The 21,040-nt window shown below is 43.4% G+C and overlaps 1 protein-coding gene across 11 annotated transcripts in view; it reads right to left on the reverse strand.

The window, feature by feature from the left end:
* Positions 1 to 21,040, reverse strand: part of HEXD (hexosaminidase D) — a 146,636-nt gene that overhangs the window by 55,215 nt on the left and 70,381 nt on the right. For all 11 annotated transcript variants that reach the window (XM_029600368.1, XM_029600365.1, XM_029600366.1 and 8 more), the window contains one exon: positions 15,516 to 15,598. In XM_029600368.1, the coding sequence (XP_029456228.1) occupies positions 15,516 to 15,598 (83 nt within the window). The remainder of the gene's footprint in view (positions 1 to 15,515; positions 15,599 to 21,040) is intronic.

Below are 21,040 nucleotides of genomic sequence, written 5' to 3' on the forward strand. Positions count from 1 at the left end.
GGTGGTGAGTGGCTGCGCCTAGGTCTCGAGGGTCCAGGGACCGGATCAGCCGGAACGGGAGGACCCATTCGAGGAGCAGACTGCATCTGGACAAAGGCGTGAATCCCCTTAAATAATTCCACCCAGGAAAAGGAAGCCGGATCTGGCCGCAGGGGCATCAGGTCTCTCGGGTTCCCTGGCTGCTCACCGCGGCCTGCGAAGTCCGGTGTGGCCCCTGAGGAATCGCAGGGCTGGGGCCGGTCTTGTCCTGGAATTCCCATGGCTTCCTCACATTGGGCACATAGTGAGTCTGCTTCCTCGTTCTGAGTAGCTCTGAGGTTGCATGCGGAGCAGAGGCTTAGAGCGTTCATACCTGATTCTGGAGGTGCCGGCTCTGCGGACGCATGGGCGTTCTTATGCTCCATTTGCCTGAAATGCGGCGTCGCCCAAAGATGTGCGCCTAATACGTGCGCTTAACAGCATGCGCCTAGAACGGGCGCCTTATAAATGTGCGCCTATACACGGGAGTCTTATAAATGTGCGCCTATAAACGGGCGTCTTATAAGTGTGCGCCTATACACGGGCGTCTTATAAGTGTGCGCCTCTAACGGGCGTCTTATAAGTGTGTGCCTCTAACGGGCGTCTTATAAGTGCGCGCCTCTAACGGGCGTTTTATTAACGTGCGTCTTAGCAAGTGCGCGGATCCAAGTAGTGTGCACTAACAATGTGCGCCTATCGCGTGCGCTAACATTGTGCACCTATCTCGTGCGCTAACATTGTGCGCCTATCTCGTGAGCTAACATCGTGCGCCTATCGCGTGCGCTAACAACGTGCGCCTATCGCGTGCGCTAACAACGTGCGCCTATCGCGTGCGCTAACAACGTGCGCCTATCGCGAGCGCTTAGCAAGCAAAGTGCGCTTAATTGGAAAAGATGAGCAGGCAGGCAAAATGGCGACCTCCCAGGCGGGCGGCCTCGTAGGCAGGCCCAGTTAGTCCACACTTCCTCGGAGACCAAGTAAAGATGTACGCCTTACCTTGTCTTTGGCGCTTCCCGGCTGCGACCCGGGCGGTCTCCAGCTGCGGGGGGAGAGGGAATACCTTCACCATCGCGCTTAAGGAAGTGCACCCGCTGCCTCTAGGCCGCACCCGAACTCGTCTTGCTCGGGGGCCAAGTCCTCGCCGGGACTGAGGCTGCCTCTAGGCCGCGCCCGAACTCGTCTCGCTCGGGGGCCAAGCCGCGCCCGAGCCCTTCTCACTCGGGGGCTGGGTCCCTGCCGCGAACCGGCCACCGGACCGAGGCTCCTACCTCCGAGGGACCACGGAAGTCAGCTCGAGAAACTCAACTGGGTGAGTGACCGCCTGGTATCACCACAGGAGTGCGGGGCTCGTCTTCGGTAGGTTTCTTCTATGAATTTAGTCGTTAGAATTTGGAAAGCACACTCAGCGAGCGTGGGGTAGCTCCAAACTGCTTTGGTGACAGAAATTACTGAATAGCTATACTTCCTGTGGGGGTATATGTACCCGTGCTGACGTCAGATCAGTCTCTAACTGCTAGTACGAGCACACTATACCCATTTGTTTTGAGTCCATCTCCTACACGCTAGGAAATAAAAGTTTTAAATCAACAAAAAAATCTGTCACTTACCAGATAGGGTAAGTGACAGATTTTTTCTTTTTCTGCTGTTAATGTATTTCTCTTTTTTTTTTTTTGAGACCAGAGCTTTTGGTCTCCTGGAAGTAAAAAAAAAAAAAAAAAAAAAAAAAGGAATCTTTTGAGTTCAGGAAATGTTGATTCTTGCAGTTTAAGTATTGTTTAGTTGTCCACAGTTGACTTTTCCAAGAATACTGGATGTCAACGAGTCAGTAATCTCCGTCTCCATCTGCTGGCAGGATTGCACAACCATCTTGTATGGCCTGGCCTGCCTATCCTAAAGGAAAGGAAGTTATCAGGTAAGGAGTAATTTTCTCATTTTTTTCTTAGGAAAAAACATTTTAGAAAAAAATTGTCCAAATTTTGCCATCAAAAGGCTTGCACTCCCATTTACAACAAATCTTAATTTGCCCACAAATAAAGGCACTGCTACTTTAATTAATTACACTCTTTAATTTAGTAACTTGGAATGAGTCATGAAATTAGTGACTTCTTTTAAAGGCATATTTGCTTGTTGTACTTCAAATATTTGTTTTATAATCTAATGAAATCAAGTTTCACAAATAAGTAATTGGTAAGAGCAAATAAAATTATAAAAAGGTGGCAATTTTTGAGCCACCTGACAATAAGCAGTGTGTTTTCCAGTCTCTCTATAAAAAGCTAGACTTCATGTCATGTCATGCTGATGACTGCCTGTGTTATGGCTCGGTGTCACATGGCAGGCAAAACTTTCATGTAATAAAGCACTGAGTTTCCTGCAAGTCTTTTAACAGTTTCTGGTATTGAGATGCAGATATAACAGGGTTAAAAATGTCACAGAGAAAATGGACTCCACCAGGAGATAAAAGCCCTCTGAAGAGGCTTCATATGTGCAAATGCCCAAGGCACCAATTCTAACGTCGAAGCCATCGAATCCAGGATTTGCAAATAGTCCCAGGTCTTGGGCATTGAAAAACCCAACAGGTGTTGAATCTGACCCTGCAGCTTCAGCAACCTCTCTTCCTTGAGAAACACTCTCCCTCCCACCACAGGTGTCGAACCGAGCCCCTGGATATTCCAAGAGTCTGAGAGGGAACAAGATGACTTCGCTAGATTCACCACCCAGCTTAGGGACTCCAATTGCATTAGCATTCTGCACAGACTGCGGACAGAGATCCTCTGACTTTGCCCAGATGAGCCAATCGTCCAGATATGGATGCACTGGCACACCCTCCCTTGGTGAACGTGCATGACGCCTTTGCCAGACTGAACGGAAGGGCCTGAAACTGAAAATGTTCCCTTAGGATCGTAACCTATAGAAACCTCTGGTGCTCTGGTCTGATGGCTATATGCAAATAAGCCTCTGTCAAGTCCACAGAAGCTAAAAACTCCCCCTTGCGTACTACTGCAATTACCGACCTCAGGGTCTCCATATGGAAACAAGGAACTCTAAACACTGAATTCAATTTCTTTAAATCTAAAATCGAGCGAAACGTCTGCTCTTTCTTGGCACGTCGAAATAAATGGAATACCTTCCTGTTCTCTGTTCCTCTTAGGGAACTGGCACTATGGCTTCCAGACGCCGCAAGCGGTCCAGTGTCTCTTGAACTGCTAACAGCTTGGCGAGAAAAGCGCAAGGGGAAGCAACGTAAACGTCTCAAACTGGACAAGCAAATTCTAATACATAGACGTCTTTTATCATACCTAGGATCACTGGTCCATAGTAATTTTGGCCCACTCCTCATAAAAGAGCACTAAGTGTCCTCTGACGGTCGAAACTGAAGAGTGGATTGTCCTTGCAGCATTGTGAGGACTTCCCACCTCCTATACCTGGGTTGTCTTGGGAAGGCCTCAAACCACCCAGAAAGGACTGCCCCCAGGATTCAGCGCTGGCTGCAGTCTGCCTCTGAGGTCCCGAAGAACCTTTACCTTGTCAAAATCTCTTACTATCATGAAACCGTGCATGAGTAGGAAAAAATCTTCTTCCCTTTGGCCTTTCTTTTGGCTACTTGTGCACTTTGCACTCTCCCAGATATTTCATTATCTGCTCCAGGTCCTCCCTAAACAGGAGCATGCCCTTAAATGGAAGAGCTCCCAGCTTAGATTTGGACCATATATCCCCTGACCACTTCTGCAACCATAGTAATCTTCTGGCCAGCACTGCAGATATCATAATCCTGGAAGATGTCCTGAGCAGATCATACAGGATATCTGCTCCACATGCCACAGCCGCGTCCAAACGTTCAGCCTTCTGCACTGCTGCCCCTGACGCGCTTGTTTTTCTTGTAATTTCTAGACCCAAAGTAGACATGTCCTCTGCATAAAACTGCTGCAAATTGCAGCCCTTATGCCCAGGGCTGAGACTTCAAAGATCCACTTGAGATGAAGCTCCAACTTGCGGTCTTGCACATCTCTTAATGCAGCGGATCCCACTACCGGAACAGTGGTCGTCTTGCTTACTGCAGTCACTGAAGTGTGACCTTGGGATGCGCCAAGAACTCCAATGTCTCCTCTGGCAATGGATACATTTTTGTCATAGCTCTGCCAACCCTCAAGCCAGACTCTGGAGTGTCCCAAACCACCAATTTCTTTACCAACTTATGAAGTGGAAGACCTTTCACTGGACCCCACAAGCCATCCAACACGGTATCCAGACCCTCCAAGTTGGACTCCTTTTGAGAAACCTTAATTCCCAGCTCCTGGATCACATGACGACTCAGAAGCCAGAGCTCTTCTCTGCAAAACAGACACACTACTTTGGGGTCATCTCCTTCGGCAACTGGAATCTCCTCCAGGTCACCATTTGGATTGGCATCATCCAACCCCCAGGGCCTTCCCTGGGGAAACCATCAGTGCATCATCATCAATGACTCAATCATCAGAATTATTAGACTGAGAAGAAAGACCCACGTGGCTGCTCCTGAACAAGAACGTCGATACCCAGTGCTTTTGGGTCCTGTCTGTGACTGAAAAACTGTGGAACTTTTGCATTGTCAGAGCTTGCCAAAATGAATGACTCATAAATGTCAATTGACTCCCTTGTGATCCAGGATGGGTCGAAAGGACCCTTCTTTCTTAGGTATGACAAAATAAATGGAATAGCTGCCTGTATTTTGTTGCGATTTGGGAACAGGGATCATGGCTTTCAGGTCCAACAGCCTTTGCAATGTAGTTTCCACTGCTATCCTTTTCTGAGGGGATTTGTGTGGAAATATCATAAATGCATCCAGAGGAATGCAAAGAAATTCTAGAGCATAGCCATCCTGAACCACTTTGAGGACCCATTGATCTAATGTAATCTGGACCCACCTGTAATAAAAGCGAGATAGGTACCCACTTATCTCCTGCACCAACAGGTGAACCCGCAAATCTTCACTGAGAAGATGGAGGGACTCCACTTCCGGAGCACACATCCTTACGAGGCCTTCTGGGTAAAAGGAATGAGGCCTACTGAAGTGTAGAATATCCTGAAGGAAAAAATACCAGAGGCCTCAAAATGAATTAAGGCTCTGAAGAAAGAAGAAGAAGCTATGGTGAACTATGGCCTAGTTTTGCAAAGCAACATATGAACTATGGCCTAGTAACACACACATTAGCAGAATCCAGGTGAAACGTCAACAAGTAAGTCACAGGATGAGCATAAGATAAGAAGATGACAGGTCTGAGAAAGGGTATCTGTGAAGATAACAGATCTGAAAAAGGGTATCTGTGAAGAAAGTTTGTGCATATGAAGTAAGATAAGATTAAACGGGAACAAAGAGTAGCTGCACTTAGCAGCAAGGTTAACTGAAATCTTGTGGTTTTGGAACAAATAGTAGTTATCAATTAGCTTACAGAAAATGTATATAAAAAGAGCTTGCAAAAAGAAAAAATTAAGCAAATGTTCCAGACCATAGATGTGCTATGTACATGTTGTAAGTATACCTTTGCTTCCTGCGTATACCATTGCTTATACTCAGTATAATAAATATATTATTGTGTGATTTAAGACTTAGTCAGAGTTGTTATTACAAACAATTGGTGGAGAATGCGGGCATTCGTCACATGTTTGTGGAAGCAGCTCTGATTATTTCTTGGGAAGAGTAGAAGATTTACGTTCTCCTGGTGTGATCCCCTAGGGCCCAGCTTGATCAACTGGTCCAGGAGTGATCGGTAATTAAAGGCCAAGAGTCCTGTGTAAATCGTGGTGATAGTTTTGAGAAAAGGCGCCTGAGGTTTTAACGCTGCAGCAATTGTTGTTTTTCTTGTATTTACTGTGTGGGTTGATATTAGCGTGTATATATTTTGTGTTCTTATTTTGTCTCGGTTACTATATACAGTTATATGTGCGTAGCCTAAGTAAACGACAGTTTAAAATGGTTAACACACACCCAACCCCTAAAAGGGTCCCAGAAGGACAATTAGGAAAACCTAGCACGGTACGTACATTATATGTTAACAGTGATGATACATGTACGGCTGTCCAGCATGTAATTAATTTATTTCCATTTGAGAAAGACCTTATTAAGAAAACGAATGACAAATGGGGTAAATACTCTGCTAAAGATTCCTTTTCCTGGCCCATGGAAGGATCTTTGAAACTTAGTCATTTATTGCCATTGTTAACATTCCTACAAGATAATAAAAAGAAAAATAGTCTAAAGAAACACCTGCATGTCTGGAATTTATTTTCAGTGACAGGTGACTTATATACAGCTGATAAAGAAATAAAAAAGAAAAATAAGGTTATAGATGAAATAGGATCAAAATCCCTAAATCCGCCCCCATATGTGACTACATGTCCCCTGCTGGAAGACAGTGATCACGAAATTTTAATGCCTATACCAGCAGGCTATGGTCCGTTGAAAGGTCCTGTACAAAAGCCTAAACCCTTATATCCGGACTTAGAACAAGCAGCTAAATTTGAACGGGAAGCTGCTGAGCTTTTCCCTGGAACAGATAACTTTAAAATTAAGGGATTAGTGCACCTGACACCTGCCGATGGCAAGGACTGTCAGCAATTACGGGCTAATGTGTTATCAGAAACCCCACAGAGTCGGTTAACAGAAACGGCTCAAGGGTCATCCTTGACACCAGAGATGATTAAAGAAAGGATTAAAACGAATGAGGAAGGTTCATATGGGGCTCCATGGTGGACCACTGTTAAGACAGAATTAAACAATGCAAATATAAACACTCCTTGCCACCCAGAAGGGCCAGTAACTGAAGCACAGCTTTCAGAAATAAGGGAATTAATCAACAAATATTGTACGGAGTCAGAAGATTTGGAATTTATCCAAAAAGGTCTAGACATATGGTTAAAATGTATACAAGATTTAAACGCGCCACCTTTTAAGGGAATACGAAACAAGAAAGATAATTTGGAGTGTCCTATCTTTCTAAGAGATAATGGGCAACAGCCACCTATTGCAGCTTATAAACCATATACACCAGTAGATATTAGTACGATTATACAAAAATTGCCTAGTATACATAAAGGAGCAAGGCTCTGGCTCGAGGCAATAGATACTAATACGGCCGGAACACATTTAGCCATAGGGGATTTTAAGGCGCTATGTGCAGCTTGCGGCATTAGTTTACCACAACTCTCAGCAGTAAGCGCACGTCCAAGACTTATCACCCATATTGCTGACGGAATTCCTTTCCAAGGACAAGATAGGATAGATTTGGTAAATGCTTTAAATGTCCTGTATCCTACAAGCATAGATTTTACAGCTATCACTGCAGCCAAGTGGGATGGCTTAACTGATTTTGCAATGCACTTGACAAAATGTATGGACATGTATAAGGCACAAACCGGGCAGGATGCTGATATACAGCCAAACATCCCTGTATTTTTACATTTATTCTATGCTACTTTGCCTGCAAATATGCAGACTAATTTGAATAATGTTGTGGCACTTTCAACAAAAACATGGCCAGAGGTGAGAAACACTTTAATGCATTTCGCCTCAGTGCATTGCAAAATGATAAGAACTTCTAATAAAGAGCAACAGAAAATGGCTAGCAAATTAATGACATTACAGATAGCGGACTTAGAGGAGAAAAAGACTATGAAAACACAAAGAAATCAGGATACAGTAAACCTACAAGGCAGTGATATACAGGATTGTTATGTGATACAGGGTCCACCGCGTACCCCGTATGCAGGAATATATCAGGGAGCATATCCCTCCTATATCCCCCGAGGTCGAGGGATGAGAAGGGGAAGGGGAGGAAGAGGTTTTGCACAAGGGATAATGAATAGACCGTCCCCTGATAGAAGAGCTCATGTGCAGTGCTGGAATTGCCAGTCATTTGGACACTATGCAACTGAATGCAGGCGATCAGGAGTCCCTGATCAACAAACATTTTTACAGACACCGCCGCCGCTTAACCAAACATTGCAGACACCGCCGTTATCTGCACCAGATCAGTTACAGGCTGGCCAACAGCCCTCACAATTCCCTGTGTGGGACCAAGGTAATTATTGACAGACTGCAGGGAATAGAGGAATGATCCAGGGAGATACTGTATTCTTACATAATTCAGAGCCATTTATTCAATTATTAGTAGGTCCTCAGCAGGTTCCAATGCAATTTTTGATTGATACAGGCGCTACATCATCTGTTATTTGTGTTAAACCAAGCGCTGTAAAAGATCCATTGAAACAAACACCACTATTGGCTTTGATGGCAAGCCCAGTAAAAAACATTTAACTGAATTAACCCCAGTAGTAATTAACACTACACAAGGTAAAAGAGAAGCTTCAGTTAAATTCTTAATTGCTGAACATTGCCCTGTAAATTTACTAGGACGAGACTTACTTACTCAATTTGGATTAACTCTCACCTTTAAAATCCCAACAAACTGCTATAGTATGGACGCCAGCACATACTGGACATATGAGCTTTGAGGCACAAGGAAATGACCTAGCAGATAAAGCTGCTACAGAAGTGCTTACTGTAAAACTAATGACTATGCAAACACGGTTTAGCTCAGAATTAATGCATACTCCATATCCCATGCCACTTGACATACTCCATGAACAACCTAGTGGTGAGGAATTACAGAAATGGGTGACAATTGGATGTTATCAAAAAGGGAAAGAATGGCTCCACCCTAATGGAAAAAAATGTTTGACAACATCAGAAGTGTTGCGATACTTCTTGGCATGGCATGCAACCATGCATCTGTCTGCCACTGCACTATTAGCAGGCATACAAAGTAATCATTGGAACCAGAATCTTTATGCTTTAGCTGTACAGATAATTCATAACTGTTTAGTCTGTTCTACTCATATAGCTCGTCGAGGCCCAGCTGTGAGTCCTGGGAACTTGCCTATCCCCCAGGGACCAGGTTTGGAATGGCACATTGATTACACTGATATGATTGAAGCAGTTAAAGGAAAACGGTATGTATTGGTATGGGTGGATAGCTTTTCACATTGGATAGAAGCTTTCCCATGTACAAAAGAAACAGCTCATGTAGTTATTGATACCTTTTTACATAGAATTTTACCAGCCCATGGATGTCCAATCAAAATTGTATCTGATAATGGGACACACTTTAATAATCAAATTATGAATGAATTACAAGAGATCTGTAATATTATCCATCGACGTGTGTCAGTCTATAAGCCAACCTCGAATGGTTTGGTAGAACGATATAATGGAATATTGAAAACCAAATTGAGGGTATTACTAGCAGCATTAAATAAAAACAAAACAAACAAATTATATACCTGGTTGGATGTATTACCATTGGCCTTAATGAATATACGGAATACGCCAGGTACAATCCATGAGATTACTCCATTTCAATTACAGACAGGACGGATTATGAATCCGGTGAGAATAAGACAAACTGATACTCAAGTAGAGTATTGGAAAAAAGTTCAGCCCCTAGTAGCCATGGCAGCAGATCTAATACAGACTGAATCGAAAAAGGTTCCTAAACAATCTTTTTGCGCTTCCTTTTCAGTAGGTGATCAAGTACTACGAAAGAATTACACCCACAAGACTTGGAAGGATCCGATATACGTTGGACCTTTCACTATCACAGACCTCAGCCATACTGCTGCTAAACTATCTGAACATTCCACTTGGGTACATTTGTCGGATATACGGACATTTAATCCGATACTATAATTGGACTGTTGCATTATCTTTTCTCTCTGAAGTAGACTGACGACTGAAGGAAATGAAAATGTTATGTTTACTAACCTGTTTATATGTACTAACGTATACATGGCCACTTGTTACTTCTTTCCCTCTCCAACAGGCCCCTGTTTCAGGTTTAACAAATTTGTGGGTACAGACAATACAAGAATTAGTAAAGACTCTTCCAGCAGATGTTGCTGATTGTATCGTCTGCACTCCACATCAAAAAGCCCATTCACATGTCCCAGCCATTTCCTTTCCAGTTCCATTACACCATATTTTAGGATTTAAAGATAATGGACAACACAATATGACCATAGATCCATTAGCAGGACAAACATGGACACAATATTTGGGTAATGCCAAACCTCCCCCACTTACAGCCGATTTACCAAAAAATGGTTTTCTTTGCCTTAGTAATGTTACTTCCCCGAACCCTATTCCTTGCAACTATACTTACTCCACATACAATACAACATGGATTATTCGTAAGGGAACCATCTTACCCAGCACCCCTTTCACTGACATTGTAATAAGCTGTAATTGCACATTTTCACATATTACTGCATCTCCTCCACCAGGTTGCCTCCCATGTATAGCAAATCTGTCCAAGATTGTACATGTAGCCACCGACACCCAATATATACGCACTTTCAATTCCACATACACTGTCTGTCCACGTCTGTGTGACCTCTCCAACATAGCAGACAATAACTGTTCATCTGAAAATGACTTATCTTTGGTTCCTTGTAGTGTATTAGGAAAATATAAATCTCCTTTTGTTTATGGCCCTTATGACAATAGCAATGATACCGTAATACAAAACTTTGCAAATCTTTATGTTGGACATTATTGGTTGTGTGATGGAATAGTTTTCCTCAAACTCCCTGCATACTATGAATTTTGTGTGTTAGTTACATTTAACTATTTTTCTCGAATTATTCCATTAAATCACCCTATGCATACCCGCTCCCGAAGGAGTGTTCCCTCAGCTGTCCCTGAAGATCAAGCAATCCAACTCTCATTGGATTATATTAACTCCACCTACCCTTTAACTAAAACTAGATTAGATGCATTAAGCTATACCTCATGGTTACCATTTGCCCAACCTGCAGTTGCAGCTGAATTGGGAATGGCCATTCGGCGACTACAATCTGTCCTCCATGTAGTCACGCATGAATTAGAAATCGCCCTTAAAGCCCTTCAAGACACGGTAGATGAATTAACTACTGTTTCTACATATAATCGACATGGTCTGGACTATATATTGGCTGCCCAAGGCGGATTGTGTACAGTACTTAATAGCTCTGAATGTTGTACAGTAGTGGTTAATCGCTCTCATATAGTTTATAACGCAATGCAAAAGATACAAGAACTGGCTAGACTTCAAGTTAGCGATTTTGAGGGAGGAATCTCAGTAACTTGGTGGGATTCCATAACCTCCTGGTTTTCTAACTTATCTAGTCATTTGAAGGGGATAGTAGGGGTTCTTCTTGGATTACTAGTTTTAGGTATAATGTTATGTTTTTGTATTCCATGTATTTGTTCAGTATTACAATATTGTCGACCAAAGATGACAACACCAAAACCAGTAACCAATATGATAGCGTATAGCAATATAAACTTGAGAACTACTAGAATGGTCCAAACCACAATCAGTACAGATGATAGCTGGGAAACGGAAAGTGAGAGCAGTTAAAAAAGGGAGGTCCTAGGGAGGTGTCCACAGATACAAAGAAGAAAACACAAAGAAGAAAACCCTAGTCTCTATGCTGTTCCCCTGTGTGAAGAATGAAGACACCTAATGTGAGCCAGAGTCAATCTGGCTCAAGGGAGGATTGTAGAATATCCTGAAGGAAAAAATACCAGAGGCCTCAAAATGAATTAAGGCTCTGAAGAAAGAAGAAGAAGCTATGGTGAACTATGGCCTAGTTTTGCAAAGCAACATATGAACTATGGCCTAGTAACACACACATTAGCAGAATCCAGGTGAAACGTCAACAAGTAAGTCACAGGATGAGCATAAGATAAGAAGATGACAGGTCTGAGAAAGGGTATCTGTGAAGATAACAGATCTGAAAAAGGGTATCTGTGAAGAAAGTTTGTGCATATGAAGTAAGATAAGATTAAACGGGAACAAAGAGTAGCTGCACTTAGCAGCAAGGTTAACTGAAATCTTGTGGTTTTGGAACAAATAGTAGTTATCAATTAGCTTACAGAAAATGTATATAAAAAGAGCTTGCAAAAAGAAAAAATTAAGCAAATGTTCCAGACCATAGATGTGCTATGTACATGTTGTAAGTATACCTTTGCTTCCTGCGTATACCATTGCTTATACTCAGTATAATAAATATATTATTGTGTGATTTAAGACTTAGTCAGAGTTGTTATTACAAACAGAAGGGACGGGATCTCTCGGAAGAAGTGCCACTATAAGAACGAAATCTCTGGTAGTCTTGAGAGTGGCCACTTGCCCGAAAATTCTGAGAAGTTGGCTTCTTATCTTCTGGCAAGTGAGGGACTTGGGCTTCCCCCCATCTATTTGCCATCTTTTCCAACTCACTGCCAAACAAAAGCGAACCCTTGAAGGGCAGCTTGGTGAGACTGGACTTAGAAATAGTGTCTGCCGACCAATTGTGCAACCACAGCTGCCGTCTAGCTGCTGTAATAGAAGCAACTCCTCTGGCACTGTGCGAACTAGGTTACAGCCCGCATTAGCTAAGGCGGCAGCTCCCGGTTCTACCATAGATCTGCTATCTGAAATGCTGTTGCCAGTCTTCAGAAAGACCCAAGGCAGCTTGAGCTATCAAGTCACAACAAGAAGCAATTTGCAAATTCATCACTACTGCCTCAAAGGTTTGCTTAAGGATACCGTTAATCTTCCTATCCTGAGCATCCTTAAGAGCTGCTCCTTCTTCCACCGGGTTGGTAATTCACTTAGGAACAGAACACACCAAATCATCCACCTTCGGGAAAAGCAACTGCTCTCTGGCCTGCAGATCCAAGGAGTATAAACCTGCCAAGACATGCCTCTCCCCCCTTTAAAGCTCGCCTCTGGCACAATCCATTCAAGGTCAATCAACTCTTGAATTGCATCCAGGAGGGGAAAGAAACATGAAGTCTTGCGTAGGGTGACCAATATAGCATTCTTCTTCTGCAGACCTGAAGAGTCACTCCCAGCCACTCTGAGGGTCTTCAAAGTCTAAGAGATCAGGCTCGGCAACTCACTTCTATGAAAGAAATGGAGAAGAGTCCCATGTGGCTCCAATTCTTGGGGAATCTCCCCTTCCTCAATAGAGGAGCCACCACAATTATCATCAGTGTCATCTTTATTCACATCTATTCGAACATTGTCATGACATGCTGCGCCATGGCATTTGCCTGTGGTGGAGATACAAGGGAACTCCGAGCACGTGAACCTAAAGTAGCAGGTATTGCTGACTCAGATGGATGACTCCAGAGAAAGGTCTGTAGTCCCTGGAAGAATTCCACCCAGGAAATGGAGGATGGCTCCATACCAGGCCCCACAGGCTCGAACCTGACATCTTGAGAATGAGTTTCCCCTGAAGATGACTCAGCTAGTGGATCAACCAAAAGAGGGGACACCCCTGTCGTGACGCCTCCAGTCCCACTCCCCTCAGACCGTGGGGATGGACCAGCGTCGGCAAAATCAGTAGGAGGCAGATCCCCATGAGCATCCAAGCAGCGCTGACACAGGCTTGCAGAAAGCTCCAGCTGTATCGCACTGATGTGGCATTTAGCACCAATAGCTAAGCTCTTAGACTTCTTTTCCGCTACAGCCATGGTTGATATACACTCAATACACATGCACAGACGTGTGCCCAACTAGACGCATAAAATGTGCATCCAGAAAAAATGCTCAGCAACACACACCCAACAGGAAACACGGATCTAGACGTACAAGGAGGTGCCCAAGTGCGCGCCGACATACACAAAAATGCACGAAATAACCACCACAGCCCACCACACGCCAGGAAGGAAGCTTGAGAGCGGGGCCTAGCCAAAAGGCTGCTCAACCTACTATACCTGAGCTGCCTTCACACCTCACAGAACTTCCCAGAGACGTAAGCAAGAGAAGCTGAACACTGAGGAGGAAGAACTAAAACAGTTCCTTTATTATTTCTATTTTTTTGTGAAATAAAAATATTTACCTGAGCTCAGTCCTCCCTGGCTGAGAGCAGGAATGGGTCCCGGCTACGGGAGGAAAGAGTGAAAGCCTTCATCACTGAGCTTATCTTGGCCTGCAAATGCTAATTTTTTTTTTTTTTTAAAGTCCACGCCAATCAAGGCTAACGGACTGAAGGCTCTCTAAGGCGGGAGGGACCGAACGGTATCACCTCAGGAGGCAAGAGAGGCTATATAATCGTCTTGTCTTCTTTTCTTTTTACAGGCAATCCCCAGTAGGGAAATGCATGTCCAACATCTGCTGGAGATAAAAAATATTGGTGGGTGGGACTATATATCCGTGACATTAGCTTCTTACTCCATCTTCATGGGGCTTCCACTGGTGGGGATTGGCCTGCCTGAATGCAGAGGAATGCAGGTTTTATACCATCAACCATCTTCTGGAGTCAGAGAAATATTGAGAGACTGCAGATGGCACAGTAGGTTATGTAGCAGTGTCAGTGAAACTTTCTCAGTCTCCATTTGCTAGCAGAGATGCAAAACCCAGGAATTGGGAATAATCTGGGGTATGAACAGGAACTCCCTTCTTCTGAGACACTTGGTTTGTAGTAGTACTCTGTTGCTTTCAGTTCCTGTTCTCTTATGCCCATCACAGACTCAATATTAGGAAACCAAACTTTGGGCCTGGTTTGATTTTGCTGCCAAAAGAAATCCTTTTATAATTCAGGGTCTCTGGGATTGATTGGAAAATTCTTGGAGGAGAAGGCAGCATCGCCCTGTTAATAAAACACATTTAGAGGGAAATAATGAGGGAGACAATATAGGCTGCTGCAACATTTAGATGAGCACTGTTCATGCCTAAGAGAGTACCAACAGATACTGCAAATTGTTGGCATCTCCAAGAAAATGAACATGCTTTCATGCCTAAACTCTTGAGCAGTCCTGTAAAAGGACTTGGATGCCATATTACAAAATAATTTAGTTTAAGAAACAAGAACTGAAAATAAGGCTAACATAGGGATGAAGAACACCAAGAAATATGCAGGTTGTATGTTTTAAAAAAAAAATTATATTTTGAATTTACATAGTATCTTCCATCTAAGCAGGATACCTGTATTTTAGAAACATACAGGCAACCACCTTTGGGGCAGATGACCTAGCAGTGCATTACTAATGCCTGGACTGCATGAAAACTTTCACAAGGCATCAGAGAGAAGATGCATTGTAAGCTATTACCATTATACAATTATGGTTGGACAGAGTGACAGAACTTCTCCTGGGTCAAAAAAACAGTCAGAAATTGGCAGAGGGAGGACCCAGACTGGGTTTTAATGATTCCTCTTGATTTCACTTAAATTTTATTTCTTAGAGTATCAATGTATTTTTGCATTTATTTTTACTGATGTCTTTTAGATTACTGATGTGTTATTTTATTATGATGTACATGCTATTCATTGTATTATTTTATTTGTAACCGTTTTGGCTTCAAGTTTGTTAAAGGTAGGTAGGCTATAAGTGTAACATCACATCTAATGAGGCAGACCCTGTGGTGAGTGGGAGCAGATGACAAGAATAATGGATTATATATTAAAAGTGATTCAAAATATATATCTTGTACCATTGGCTAGCGTCTGCAGACACACGGCTAGTGATGGGATTCCCACTGGAAGCAGCTCACATAAAACGGAGAAATGATCATACCTAAGTAAACAAATATTAGCATGATAAATATTTACTGTTTGTTGCTGTTTATGAAGTTACAATTTGAACATAGATTAAACACACTCAGGGCTATCAGAAATAACCTGAAATATAGGTAAATTTAAGACAATACAGTTTTGAATAGACTCAAATATATTGCCAAAGTTCCTTTCATCCTTCCATCACACACACACACATACATATATACAGACAGTGACCATGTTGATCCATGAACACTGGGGAGTATTTTTCCTGATTTTCTTTTTAAATCCTCTTACCCCAAAGTATTCTGGGGTCTGTAGTGGATTCCTTTTATAACAAAAATAACTTGTAGATAAAAAGTGTGCTTATTAGGAGGAAGATAGATTAGAGCAGCATTTGACTGCTGTAATAAAAACTCTGGACAACAAGAGGTCCATATTCAAAAGCATTTAGCTGGCTAACTCTGAAGTTACACAAATGAATTGCCTTCACAAATACTTATGTGAATATGTTAAATCTCTATCAGTCAAATATTGATTTAAAGAGGAAAAGTCTTCAAAACCCAATATGCACTGTTCATGCAGAACCTGTAAGCATGCGAATGGGTAATATTATCATTGGTCAAAAAACCTCCCAACCATCCATTTTTTATTCAATTCTCAAGTCCATACGAATTATTTAATTTTTGTGTCTTTTTTTTTTTAAATAAAACTGAGCAAGTTAGCATGCTTACAAGTTCTGCATGAACAATGCATGTTGGGTTCTGAGGTTTTTTCCTCCTCTTAAATTAATATTCGGATGATACAGATTTCATATATTTATATAAGTATTTGTGTACAATCTGGGGATTTTTACTTTCCATTGCCTAAAGGGGTTGGAGTAACTCAGAATTTAGCCAGCTAAATGAATATTTGGGCACTTATCTGGTTAAATTCTAGCTGGCTAATAAATTAAAAGACTAGAATTTAGCTGGATAAGCTAGGGGCATTCTGGAGACATTACTGGGAGGGGTTGAGTTAGCCAGCTAAGTTTTAACCGACTACCAGGCCGATAGTTTGGACACGCTAGCTTTACCTCTTATTCAGTAAGGGGTAATAGCGTGTCGAAAATGCACGTCCAACCCCCCCCCCCCGAAACTAATAGTGCCCGCAACATGCAAATGCATGTTGATGGCCCTATTAGTTATTCCCACGTGATTCAGTAAGTAAAATGTGCAGCCAAGCCGCACATTTTACTTTCAGAAATTAGCGCCTACCCAAAGGTAGGCGTTAATTTCTGCTGGCACCGGGAAAGTGCACAGAAAAGCAGTAAAAACTGCTTTTCTGTGCACCCTCTGACTTTCTATCATGGCGATACTAAGTCGGAGGTCCCAAAAGTTAAAAATAATTAAAAAAAAAAAAAGTAAAATCGGCCCACGGCTTGAAAACCGGATGCTCAATTTTGACAGCGTCCAGTTTCCGAACCCATGGCTGTCAGCGGGTTTGAGAACCGACGCCGGCAAAATTGAGTGTCGGCTGTCAAACTCGCTGACAGCCGCCGCTCCTGTCCAAAAAGAGGCGCTAGGGTAGCACTAGTGTCCCTAGCGCCTTTTTTTTTTTTTACCACAGGCCCTAATTTGAATCATTTGATTTACTGAATCGCGCACACAGGAGAGTGGCCTGTGCGAGCACCTGCTCTCCCGCGATTTTTACTGTATCGGCCTGTTTGATATTTAGAGTTAGCTGGATTACATAACCGGCTATGTCTGCTTGGGCCAAAGAGCTCTCCTAAAGTTAGCTGATTATATTCAATAATCTGGATATACTATTGAATATACTTCCAAAATTAGCCAGATAAGCTTATCTGGCTAACTTTTCTATCTGGACTGTATTTGAATATGGACCTCCAAGACTTCAATTAACTTTTTAACAAAGGCTTAATCTAAAGGCTTGTTATAAAGAGTGAGAACAGTATGTAAACATTAAATGCAGAACAACAAATACACAGGATGAGTTGGGAACAGAATTAAAGAGCTGAAATCTTACTGCTTGCCAGGTAGGTACATACAGGTAAAGTATAACGAGAGAAAACATTAAAATAAAAAGTGACTTTCTTTGAGGACAAGCAGGATGGCAGTCCTCATATATGAGTGACTTCATCTGACGGAGCCCAGCACAGAATCTTGATCTCAGTTTCTAGAAGCTTTTAGCATGCTCTGTTGAGCATATTCAGCATTGGCCACCACTCTGCCTCTCAGTCTTATTTTTTCTGCAGAGATGGCAAGACATACTTCTTTGCTCTCCCTCATAGCTGTTGCAGTAAAGTTTCCTTTCCTTCCTTCCTTCAGTACCATGTTTTCTTCAGTGGCTGTAAAACCGCGATGCCTTTATGTTCTCTTTGGGTGCCATTAAGTCCATATGGGAATACCCCCATCTTCTGTGAATGAGACATATAGTTGCCTCCATTAGCTCTCATTCCCCAGGGTCTAAATTTCTCTGACTGAGAAAATCTGCCTAAACGTTGTCTACCCCGGCGACGTGAGATGCTGCTAGCCGCTTCAAGTGCTGCACTGCCTAGAGAATCAACTTCCAGTCCTCTTGAGCCACAGCTCAATTCTTGGTTCCATCTTGATGGTTGATGTAGGCCTCCATCGTCGCATTTGTCTGATGGGATCTGTACTGAACGGCTGTGTAACCGTGGCTGACATGCAAACAACGCAAAATGTACCAATCTCGTCTATAACCGATTGATAGACCTTGAGGCCTCCTGTTTCGACCACTGGCCCTGTGCTGACTGATCCTGACACCCCGCCCTTCATCCAGAGAGGCTTGAATCAGTTGTGACTATTACCCAATTTAGAACCTACAATTCTGCACCACCCTCAAGATTGGTGCGAGTAAGCCACCATGAAAGACTGTGCCTGGCTTCCCCCTCTAATGGAAGAGGAAAATGAAACTCTTCCAATAACAGATAACAGTAGAAGAGAAGAGCCCCCTGCAGAGGCCGCATATGCGCTATTGCCCAATGCATTAATTCCAATATCGGTGCCATAGAACCCAGAATTTGTAAATAGTCCCAGATCCTGGGCACAAAAAGCTCTAGCAGATGACAAATCTGACTCTGCAATTTCAGCAATCTCTCTCAGTGAGAAACTCTCTCTCCACCAGTATGTTAAACTGAGCTCCAGATACTCCAGAGTTTGAGAGGGGCTAAATGGCTCTTTGCTAGGTTCACCACCCATCCTAGAGACTTCAAGCACATCGGTACCTTTTATACTGATTTTCAACAGAGGTCCTCTGATTTCCCATGAATGAGCCAGTCGTCCAGACATGGATGCACCAATGTACCCTCCTTTTGCAATGCGGCCACCACCAACAGCATCACCTTGGTGAAGGTATGTGCAGCTGTCGCCAGTCGAAACTGAAAATATTCCCTTAGGACCATGAACCTCAGGAATCCCTGGTGCTCCGGCCTGATGGCTATGTGCAGATACATCTCTGTCAAGTCAAGAGATGCCAAGAACTTACCTTGTGTACCGCCACTATGACAGACCTCAGCTTTGGGCCTCAGAGTCTCCAAGCAGAAAAGGGGAACCTTAAGAGCTGCATTTACATTCTTTAAATCCAATATCGGCTGAAACGTCCCTTCCTTTTTCTCGGAATCACGAAACAGATGGAATATAGGAAAATTGGTTCTCCCTTTTTGTAAAATTTGCCTCCGGGGCATTCCACTGAAGGCCAATTAACTCTTGAATTAGATACAAGGGGGAAAGAAACAGGACGCTCAACTTAAATTGACCTCCAGCCACACTGAGCATATTCAGGATCTGAGCCAACAAACTCGGGCCACACCGAGCGTGTTCAGGGTCTGAGCCAAAAAACTCAGCAAGACATCTCTGTGAAAAAGGAAAATCTGTGCAGAGTCCGATGCGGCTCTCAATCAGGTGTAACTTCTTCCTCTACTAGAGTTGTGAAAGCCAGTTCCCCATCAGAATCCTCCAATGTCTTATGGATCCACATCCCCTTGAACATTACCTAGGGACAACATTCCTGTGGTGTTTACCCGCCATGACTAACAAATAGAAAGGTCTGCAGGTCCTGGAAACATTCCACCCAGGAAAACGTAGATGGATCTACACCAGAGCCCATAGGGCCAACCTTGCTCTCTCCAACCTATCTCGGGAAAGCTTCAGTCACTGGGAACAAGGGAGGAGGAGAACTGACTGTTGCCTTGCCTTCCATTCCACTCCCCTCTAGAGACACCATAGGCCAAGGGGACGTCCCAACATGAGCAAAAGCTGTAGTAATCAAATTGCTTTGAGTATCTAAATAGCGCTGTCAGAGAAGGAGAGAGAATGAGGCCTGACTTGCTCTCAGACAGCAAGCCTCATAGATAGCAAGGCACTTGGAACTGTTCGTCCCCAGTGCCTAAATTCTCCTGAACTTTGGCTCTAGGAGGTCTCCTGCGCCACCCAGAAGTATGTGCGTACCCCTCCAGGACACATGCAAATATGTGCTCAAGACTAGGTCGCGGCTGTACGTGCACAAGTACATGCGCAAATACGTGCTCAAGTTTAGATTGCGGTCTTATGTGCAAATACGTGCTCCAGTCTAGGCTGTGGACTTAAGCGCAAAGTACCTGCGCAAATACACGCTTAAGTCTAAGTCACAGATATACGTGCTCAAATCTAGGCCATGGCCTTATGCACACAGGTTCCCGGGCAGGCAACTGCCAAGCAGTGAGAATGGGCACACACACCTATGAATATGGGAAAAGAACTGCCACCGTGGCCTACCACATGGCTAAGCAAAGCCTGCCTACACCTTCAGTGCATTCAACATCCGGCCCGAAATCAACATCCGGCACCGAAAATCACCGAAGGCCCGAACAGCTTTCTTAACAGTTCAGGCCTCTTGATTGGCTGAGAATTCCTAGCAACTGGGACTGAGAGCCAGCATCCTCCACTGCCTGTTCCGCTAAAGGACAATTGGTTCTTACCTTCTAATTTTCGTTCCTCTAGTACCACAGATCAGTCCAGACTCCTGGGTTTTGTCTTCCTTCCAGCAGATAGAGACAGAAATTTTTACAGCCACCAGCACGTAACCTGGTGTAGCACCTGCAGTCCTTTGGTATTACTATGTACCTAAGCTGATACAGCAAAACCTCCAACCAAATTATGAAAACAATATCCCCCGAATGAGTAGAGGAAACAAAACAACTTACAACTATAAACCATATTTCAAACTTTAAGGCAAGACAAAAAAACCTGTGCCATTCTTCAGACAATAAAGCAACAGACAGAAGACAGAACAAGAGGACTCTCCAAACGCACACACCCCTGGGTAGGACTCTGGACTGAGCTGTGGTGCTACAGGAACGAAAATTAGCAGGTAAGAACAATTTTCCTTTCTCTGTATGTACACAGATCAGTCCAGACTCCTGGGATGTACCAAAGCTTCCCTAACCTGGGTGGGACTGCGA

This window comes from Rhinatrema bivittatum, chromosome 4, assembly GCF_901001135.1.
Source record: "Rhinatrema bivittatum chromosome 4, aRhiBiv1.1, whole genome shotgun sequence".
Classification (NCBI taxonomy): domain Eukaryota; kingdom Metazoa; phylum Chordata; class Amphibia; order Gymnophiona; family Rhinatrematidae; genus Rhinatrema; species Rhinatrema bivittatum.